The sequence below is a fragment of the Otolemur garnettii genome, unplaced genomic scaffold (genome assembly GCF_000181295.1).
Source record: "Otolemur garnettii isolate 467f Iridium unplaced genomic scaffold, OtoGar3 scaffold00021, whole genome shotgun sequence".
Taxonomy (NCBI): Eukaryota; Metazoa; Chordata; class Mammalia; order Primates; family Galagidae; genus Otolemur; species Otolemur garnettii.
The window spans coordinates 20744158-20753283 of record NW_003852416.1 but is presented as its reverse complement, the minus strand read 5'-3'; the positions used below and the strand labels follow the sequence as shown (position 1 = coordinate 20753283).

Below are 9126 nucleotides of genomic sequence, written 5' to 3'. Positions count from 1 at the left end.
TTGTCTGCATGGCTTGGCCATTAGGCCTTTGTTCTGCTGTGATGTTGGCGGGTAATTGAGGTAGATGTCAATATAAGAAATTAAACTGACCTAAAGTGAGAGGGGCTCAGCGCCTGTGGCTCAAGCGGCTAAGGCGCCAGCCACATACACCTAAGGTGGCGGGTTCGAATCCATCCCGGGCCTGCCAAACAATAATGGCTGCAACCAAAAAGTAGCTGGGTGTTGTGGCGGACGCCTGTGGTCCCAGCTACTTGGGAGGCTGAGGCAGGAGACTCGCTTGAGCCCAGGAGTTGGAGGTTGCTGTGAGCAGTGAAGCCATGGCACTCTACCCAGGGGGACAGCTTGAGGCTCTGTCTCAAAAAAAAAAAAAAGTGAGAGGGAGGATGAGAAGGAATGCTTGGCAGTAGGGAAGTGGGTGAGAGGGAAGTTGAGACAGAGAAGGAAGAGTTGAGGCTTGAGCTGATGCTGGAGGAAGTATTAGTTTGGGGTCAAGAGATGTTTTGGGTTAAAGGGATTTTTAAAGGAAGTTTTACTTTGTGATATGTAGGATTATCCTCTTTTTCCACATACTTTAGAAATCTTCAGTAAAGGTCTGTACTATTCTCGAATGCTTTGCAGTAGGTTTTGTCCTTCAAGTGTTTTGGATGCATAGAGATGTTGAGATGGGCAAGAGGAGTATGGCTTGCTAAAGCCTTGATCTCTTTTGCTTACCTAGGTCTAATTTGAATCCCTTAATCTCCTGCCAGATCTGCAAAGCTGGACAAGGAAATTGGTGGGTGCTCTGGGTAGGAGAGTATATTGTGGGAGTAATGGCTACTTACTGGCTGGAATGACCAGCTCCTGGATGGCATTCTCCTCCCAGGACTGTTTTCTGTTTGTCTTTTCTGTGGTTTGAATCGAGTTGAACATAAGAAGGATCAAATTGTTGACTCACACTGCACACATGGTATCAAGCACAAGGCCATGTTTAAGCCTTATGCATACGTAATTTCTACTTTCCAATAAGATGGTCTGTTGGCACTCACCACTTCCCACTCTCTTCTATGCTTTTCCCAACTGGAAACCTAGGAATTATATAGCTGCCAAAACTTCTGGTCAGCAGGATCAAAAAGGATGCAGAAGCCATTTATGTCTAGCAAGGGTGGGCAGGTGTGTGGGCTTGAGCAAAACGTTGAGTGACTGCAGTCATCTCAAGCCACTCCCCTGTGAGCCACCCACGCATGCTGCAGATAGGACTGGAGCCTGGGGTTTTGGAGGCTGCCAGCACTGGGTTTTACTGGGGGACTTGGCATTGAGGTCCAAGTCTGGGGATCTTTCCATGCTGTGCTGTTTGAGGTCAGGGCAGAGGTGATGCAATGGAAAAGTCTTTCCTGTCATCTTCGATGTGTCTGTTCTGATTTGTGCTATACCCAGGTGCTATAATCTCTCACCTGGTTTCTTTAGCACTTGTGAAGGTTTTGCATGTGTGAGTAGTTCAAAATGTCTCTGCAGGAGGTTGAATGCTAAAAAGTCCTGTTCCAGCCTCTGGCTGATATCCATGGTCCCAGCATGTGTTCGAAGGCAGACAGTCTGGCCCCAGAACAAGGTGCAGACTCAAAGCCCGCAGGGCCAAGTTTAAACTCATAATCTCTCAAAAACTTGATGTAGAATATCTTTGGACCGTAGTTTCCTAGTCCATAAAATGAAGGAATCCACCTAGATGACTTATAAGCTTCTTCCCCACGGCCTCCTTCTCAATGGTTTCCTATTCCTAAACACTGGGTGATGACTTCTGTCACCCCATACCGTCCTCAATCCCATCTCCACCACTTGTCCTGCCCTTCCCTTGGCTGCCCCCAGCCTGCCTGAATGACTGCGGAGCGACCCTGCTAGCTCATCTCCAGTGTTTCCATGTCTACAACACTGGGCAGATACTTCTCCCTTAGCGACTCACCTTTTCTGTTCTGCTGTAATTTTATAGGGCAAAAAGCAACCACCTGCAGCATGGACATGTTTTGCATATACAGAAATTCTGTTGCAATATTTGACAAAATGAATTTTGACCCATGTTTCTTCAGTGAGCTTCTCCCAGTCCCCCAGAATCTGGGTATCACTGACTTGTCAAGACATTCCCCAAGAGGCAGAGCAAAGTGGTCTAAGTAAAGACGGAGAGAAATGAAGAAGATACTCCTGGCCATTAGAAATGCTTTTATTTATAAAATAACTAAATATAAACATCTCTAAGTAGAAACACTCTCACAAGAGACCCCTGCAAGGCTGCCTTCTGACCACGATCAGCAAAGACACTGTGGGTGAGGAGTCCATGGGGGTCTGCCCAACTCACCAGGGTTTTAAGGCTAAATGTGCACTTCGAGGAGCAGGGCCTGTAAAGCTGTTCTCAATTCCCACCCCTCTTTTTTTAAGAGGAAAAATACCTAATGTTATAGCCTTATATTTGTATAATAATTCCCTTTCTAAAAGACAGAATTCAGTCTCCTGTTCCAAGATGGGCTTCGTATCTGGGGAAATTTTAAAAATAACCCTGCTCTAGAGACCTTTCAAGGGGAGTTTCTCAGGGTAGGGGGTTAGGAAATATCTTCCTGAGACTGGCAGGGGTGATCAGGCACTTCAGATTCTATTTGGCTCTGAATGTCATCTCCGAAGCATGGAGGCTATGGTGACAGGTGGAATTGCTTAACCTAATTCAAATAAGTCAAAGTTTGTTTTCTGCATCTGTAGCTGTGACTAAATGGATAATGGAGAAAGCCATCCATGTGCTCACTGCAGAGACTTTAATGGAAAGGCTGGAGTGCTTATCGTTTTACTTCAGGAAAACCAGCCAGTTACTGAGTCCAGGGGGAGGGGGCTATGAGACATCACCCACAGACTGCAGAAAGGAGGGGTGATTGTCAGAAAGGTGGCAATGATGGTACCTAATGAGGGAAGAGCACCAGGACTTTCACAGGAAGGACTGAAGGAAAATAAAAGACCCTCAACACTTCCTAAAAAGTAGAAAGCAGCTGGATTTTGTATCACCAATCTGGGAATGCAGTAAAAGAAAGATTACAGAAGGTAGTTTTTGGGACCTTAGAATCAGGGGGCGTGTGTGTGACAGTGTTCCGGACACTGGAGGTGTCCTGGAAGCTCTGATGCACCAGGTTCAGTACAGTCCTGACAAACTCCTTGCCATATGTAAAAGCACAGGCCAGAAGGGCTCCCAGAGCCATAATTCTTCTCTTCATCCAAATCAGTGTCTGGTCAGCTGATCATGGAGCATGAGGCCACCCCAGACACAGTACGGTACAACCAGCACCCACATGTTCCGACACTATAGCACAGCTTCCTGTGTACATAGGATGCTGGTCTTCTGATTGAGGATTTCTCACTTCCAAAGGCTGACCCCAGGACTTGCCTTTCTTCTCATGGTCTCTAAATCACGAGCAAAGCCTTAGGTCCACTCAGATTCTAGGAATTCTAGTGAGCATCAAGGTTTACAACCCAATCCGGGAGAACGAGACTCCCCTGGGCCCCACCTCACCGTGGCAAAATGATGCGGGGAGGGCCTGTGTCTCAGAGGCAGGTGCCCTCTGGGGCGACCATCAGAACCCTTCAGACTGGAAGCAAAGGCGGCGAGGACCGGTGGGTGGCAGAATAGGCTCAGGTGTACTCCGCTTTGCGGATATAATTGGATGGAACGTAGCCCTTCTTCCCGTTAACTTCAGCCAGCCACCACTCTGTATTTCCCATAACATCCTTAAACTCGAGGATCTTGAGTTTCTGATTGGCTGACACACTCAGTTCATTTGGGTTTCGGGCCTTGAAGGTATAGACAGCAAAATAGACCTGTGTGAGGGAGAGAAGGTGCGTCAGGAAACGGAAAACTGTGGGGAGCAATGCTGGTGGTGGGCTCCCTGTGGTGGGGGATGTTCTGCAACTGCCCTGCCCACCTGTGGCTGTTGAGTCCTCCTGAGGAACTGAGTTTTTAATCTTACTAAATTGTAAATAGCTACTATGGCTGGTGGCTACCACAATGGCCTGGGCAGATTCAAAGGAAGCCAAAATTCACACCTTTTCAGTCTTTGAGATTTGCCTAAAGGGTGGAAGAAAGACTCTTCACTCAACACAGAAGTTATGAATTTAAGAAAACCAAAACAGGGCTGGGTGTGGTGGCTCAAGCCTATAGTCCTAGCATTCTGCAAGGCCTAGGTGGGTAGAGTACTTGAGCTCAGGAGCTCAAGATCAGTCTTAACAAGAGTGAGGCCCAACTCTGCTAAACACAGAAAAACTAGCTGGGCACTATAGTAGGAGCCTGTAGTCGCAGCTGCTTGGAAGGCTGAGGCGGGAGGATCTCTTAAGCCCAAGAGTTTGAGGTTGCTGTGACCTATGATGTTGCCACAGCACTCTACCCAGGGATGACAGTGAGACTCTTATCTCAAAAAAGCCCAGGTGGCACCTGTAGCTCAGTGGGTAGGGTACTAGCCACATACAAGGCTGGCAGGTTTGAACCAAGCCTGGGCCTGCTGAACAATGGCTAAATAGGGCATTGCCTGTGGCTCAGTAGGTAGGGTGCTGGCCCTGGGCCAAATTGCAACAAAAACATAACTGGGCCTTGTGGTGGGCGCCTGTAGTCCCAGCTACTTGGGAGGCTGAGGCAAGAGACTTGACTAAGCCTAGGAGTTTGAGGTTGCTGTGAGCTGTGTGACACCACAGCACTCTAGCAAGGGCAATAAAATGAGACTGTCTCTATCAAAAAAAAAAAAATGCTAAAAGCTCAGGCTCGGCACCTGTACCACAGTGGTTATGGTGCCAACCACATGCATCGAGGCTGGGAGGTTTGAACCTGGCCAGGGCCAGCTAAACAATGACAACTACAAAAAAAAAAAAGCCAGGCGTTATGGTGGGCACCTGTAGTCCCAGCTACTTGGGAGGCTGAGGCAAGGGAATCACTTGAGCCCAAGAGTCTGTGGTTGCTATGAGCTATGATGCCATGGCACTCTACCAGGGGGTACAAAAAATAAATGTCCAGTGACAAACGGTCTGGGAACAGCTGTGAAGCACCAGCTGTGCAGGGTGCCAAGTTGCTCACTCACATTGCAGGGAGTTTGTTCTTGATAACATCTGTCTGTGTACTCATCTCCAGACAACCCCCCAGGTTGCACACAGGCAAGCATTGCCTTGCCTACAACATGCCTTCTGCCGCCTGTGCCACGGTGGCAAGCCAGGGAGGGACGCACTCACCTGGTTGCCTTCTGGCTCACTGTTTGCTGGCTCTTCCTTTTTGTCTTCCAGAGCCTGGGCTGTTCTTGCACATTCTTTTATGAGGTCTTTACCTTGCCCATTTCGCCCTGGTATGGAGTAACCAACCATTTCTGGATGTCTAGAGTTTCGGTAGCTCTGAAGGGTGGCAGCAAGTGGGTTTATATCTCTGGCTGGATGTGCAGAGTCCCCTGGGGTAGGCTGAGAGGTGCCGTCTGGCTCTGAAGGGCATCTAGAAGGATCACTCTCTGAATTGCCCAGGTTTACGGAGGCACTGAGAGCATCTTGGTCGTATTCCTTCAATGAGGATGCATCTTGAGGCTGCTTTTGGCAAGGTCCCGAGGTAAAGGACACAGCCATGCTGCTGGGGTTGAAGGTCAAGGTGTTGTTGCTGTTCTGCCGCAGGAACCTGGGGGAGGAGCTGCCGTGCTCGGACTCAGTGGAGGAGTGGCTGCCAACGGACGCATCCGAGTGGCTGCGGCGAGGGTTGTAGGGCTTTAGGAAGGAGCTGTACACGAAGCCTTTGGTAACTGTGGAAAGGAAAGAGACATTAAGATCTCCTAGCAGGAGGATGAAAGGAATAGGGAACCAAAAGCTAGGTCAACAGCAACAGACACACAATGAGATGCTTAGTGATGAAACAGCTTCAAATGTCCTATCCTAGCAGATGACATGAGGAGCTGGGCCTACCTGCCAGGTCACTCTTATTATAGTCTCATAACATGTGACAAAGGGGCCTGGTGGGCAACTGAGAGACAGTAGAAAAACAACTCCATGTCTGGGAATAGGCATGTGAAGAATGAGGACATCCAGACTCTGGCTAACGGGAAGATTTGACTAAGTTTACGTCCAAGCACAGGAACGACAGCAAAGAGACTTATAGTGAGAATGCTCTATAATGCAGGAAGCCATTTATACTTGTGAGAATATACAAAAGGCACAGGTTTAACCTTATGTTTACTTTAAGAAGTTGCCCAGGATGATGGAGAGGGCCCTCAGCTAAAACTGTTAGGTATAAGTTAGGGAGTAAGACAATACCCACAGAACAATTTTTTTAGAATTCTAAGAAAAAAATATGTCAAGTTGTAGACTCTCAGAGTACGTAGCCTCTATAACAATAAGGGCCTCTCTCTTTGTTTCTTGATCTCTGATGTATCTTCTGTACCCTTCCCCCCCATTCTAGCACATAGTAGCCCTCCATAAATAATAGCCAAATGAATAGGGAGGAACCTCCTGGGCAGACGGGGAAAGTAAAGGGTCTAACACTGTGGGCTTCTTCCTACCGCTTCACTTCTCAGGACTGAGCAGATAAAAATCCCAAGGAACTTTATGAGGGGTATGTCTGACCCCATCAAAGGCTGGCACCTGCTAGCACCCTGGGAAGCTCCATTCCTTACCCTTCCTTTCCCACTTTCAACCTCTTATTCTGGGTAAACAGAAGTAAGGAGAGAAGAAAAAATCCCCAAGATGTTTTTAAAGAAACCAAGAAATGCTAGAATTTTCAGTAATAAATGGCGTACACATGGATGTTGGTTGTCCAGACCCATAAACCTTATCTAAAACTCTTAGAACCAGATGTTTTGGGGATTTGAGGAAGGTAGTCAACATATACACCCTCAACAGAGCCAGCACCCTATAAACAAACTCCTCTATGTTCCTATAGCAAAATACAACTATTCAGAAAGAAATCCTGTTATCTGCCTCAATGTGGATGAACCTAAAGGACATCATGTTAAGTGAAATAAGCCAGACACAGACAGACCAATACTGCATGATTTCATTCATATAGAATCTAAAACAGCTGATCTCATACAAGCAGAGTAGAACAGTGCTTATCAGAGGCTGCGGAGGGGAGGGATGGGAAGAGGTTAGTCAATGGGCCAAAGTTACAGCTGGCTGGGAAGAGTACGTTCTGGGGTTCTGTTAAACAGGGTGACTATAGCTAATAATACAGTATTGCGTATTTTAAGATAGAAGAGATGATTCTGAATCTTATCACCACAAAGAAATGATAAATATTTAAAGTGGTGGATGTGCTAATTACCTCGATTTGATCATCATACACATTAGACACGTACTAGGTCATCTATAAATAACCCCACAGATATGTATAATTATGGGTCAATTATAAGCAAAATCAAGCTTAAAATATCTCACATCATTGACAAATGGGGAAAGCTCTGATGTCTATCTTTCCTGTTGGAATTGACCCATCAACTATGTTTATATATGATGTGAACAATTTCTCTGAATCAGATTATAATCCAACATTTAAAAATATATATGACTATTCACACAAGAAAGGATAAGCTACAGTTCTAGTCTCCCATTACTTTGATCCAGGTTGCGGCAAAAGGGTTCTAAAAAAAAAAAACAACCTTGATTTTCAGAGGTTTTTAGATTTTTGTCACTGTGGAAAAAAGGATTACAGGGCAGTATTATCCTTTGTATCCTGCAAGTTCCCCTTCTCTCCCCCAAAACTTAGCTATATACTCTTCCTTACTGGGTCCTTAACAAAATGTTTTACATTTTGTTTGTCTTTTTTGTGAGACTCTGTCTTACTTTTTTAGAGACAAGAGTCTTACTTTGTTACAACCTTGGTAGAATGCCGTGGCATCACAGCTCACAGCAACCTTCAGCTCTTGGGCTTAGGTGATTCTTGGCCTCCCGAGTAGCTGGGACTACAGGCACCCGCCACAACACCTGGCTATTTTTTTGTTGCAATTTGGCCGGGGCTGGGTTTGAACCCGCCACACTTGGTATATGGGGCCAGCGCCCTACTCACTGAGCCACAGGTGCTGCCCGAGACTGTCTTACTTTGTCACCCTTAGTAGAATGCTGTGGTGTCATAGTTCCAACCTCAAAATTTTGGGCTCAAGTGATCCTCTTGCCTCAACCTCCTGAGTAGCTATGAACATAGCCTGGCTATTTTTAGAGATGGGGTCTTGCTCAGGCTGGTCTTGAACTCCTGAGCTCAATCCACTCACCTCAGCCTCCCAGTATGCTAGGATTACAGGTGCAAGCCACCATGTTTGACCCTGTGAAATGTTTTTAAAGTAATTCCCTCAGTAGTCATGAGATAAAACTGTTACGGGGCAAAAACTAAACCCCCCACAGGACAAATTTAATTCCCACACAGGACGAATTTATAGAAATTGGGAGAGGACAGCTGATTCTATGACTCACTCAGGATAGGCTGAAAAGGACCAGGATACTGTTAGGCAGGATTTATTGCCTGTCAGAGCCATAAAACACAACAAGATCTTACAAGATAAGTAATGAAATCTTCTCAGGAATTTGTCAAAACAAAAATACAACCCCAAACAGGTTTTGTTTCAGTAATAACTTGGGCATTATACTTGCCAGATAGTTAAGATAAAGATAAGACTTCTAAGGTTATTTTTCCCTTTAATCAAAAACTCTCATGTTTTTTTCTTGCTTGACGGGATTCCGGTATAGCCAAAATCACTTTTAGCCGCATTCACCTGATGATTAAAATTCTCACCTCCATTGTCAATCAGCCAGCGGTTCTGACTGCCCATGGGGTCCTTCTTTTTGATCACGCCCACTAGGTCACCTTCCAAAAGTGAGACATCCAGGTCTTGAGCAGCATTGAAGTTCCGCTCTGCTTGGAAGAGTTTTTCAGGGGGATATCTTGCCAGCAGGGAGGCCCGGAGTTCTTCTGACTGTAGCATGTAACTTGGCTGAAAGGAACAGGAGAGATGCCGCCAACTAAAAGCTGCCCTTGGCAACTATCCCGGGGCATCTAATCCCAACGTGCAGTCAGAGCCTCACAAACAAGGCAGTGACAATAAGCCACTCACCACCCCCATTAGATGATTCCTAGCCCATGTGGCTAGGTAAAAATCACCCCCTCTTAGGCAATGCTTT

At 46.3% G+C, this 9126-nt stretch overlaps 1 protein-coding gene across 3 annotated transcripts in view; it reads right to left on the bottom strand.

The window, feature by feature from the left end:
* Positions 1-2172: 2172 nt before the first annotated feature.
* The window catches only part of DNMBP (dynamin binding protein), a 126193-nt gene continuing 119239 nt past the window's right edge, over positions 2173-9126 (bottom strand). For 2 of the 3 annotated variants that reach the window (XM_003787269.3, XM_023511614.1), the window contains 3 exons: positions 8741-8939; positions 5218-5765; positions 3637-3822 (listed from right to left, as the gene is read on the bottom strand). In XM_003787269.3, the coding sequence (XP_003787317.1) occupies positions 3637-3822; positions 5218-5765; positions 8741-8939 (933 nt within the window). Of the gene's footprint in view, positions 3823-5217; positions 5766-8740; positions 8940-9126 lie in introns of all 3 variants that reach the window. The other variant, XM_023511613.1, reaches the window with a different exon arrangement.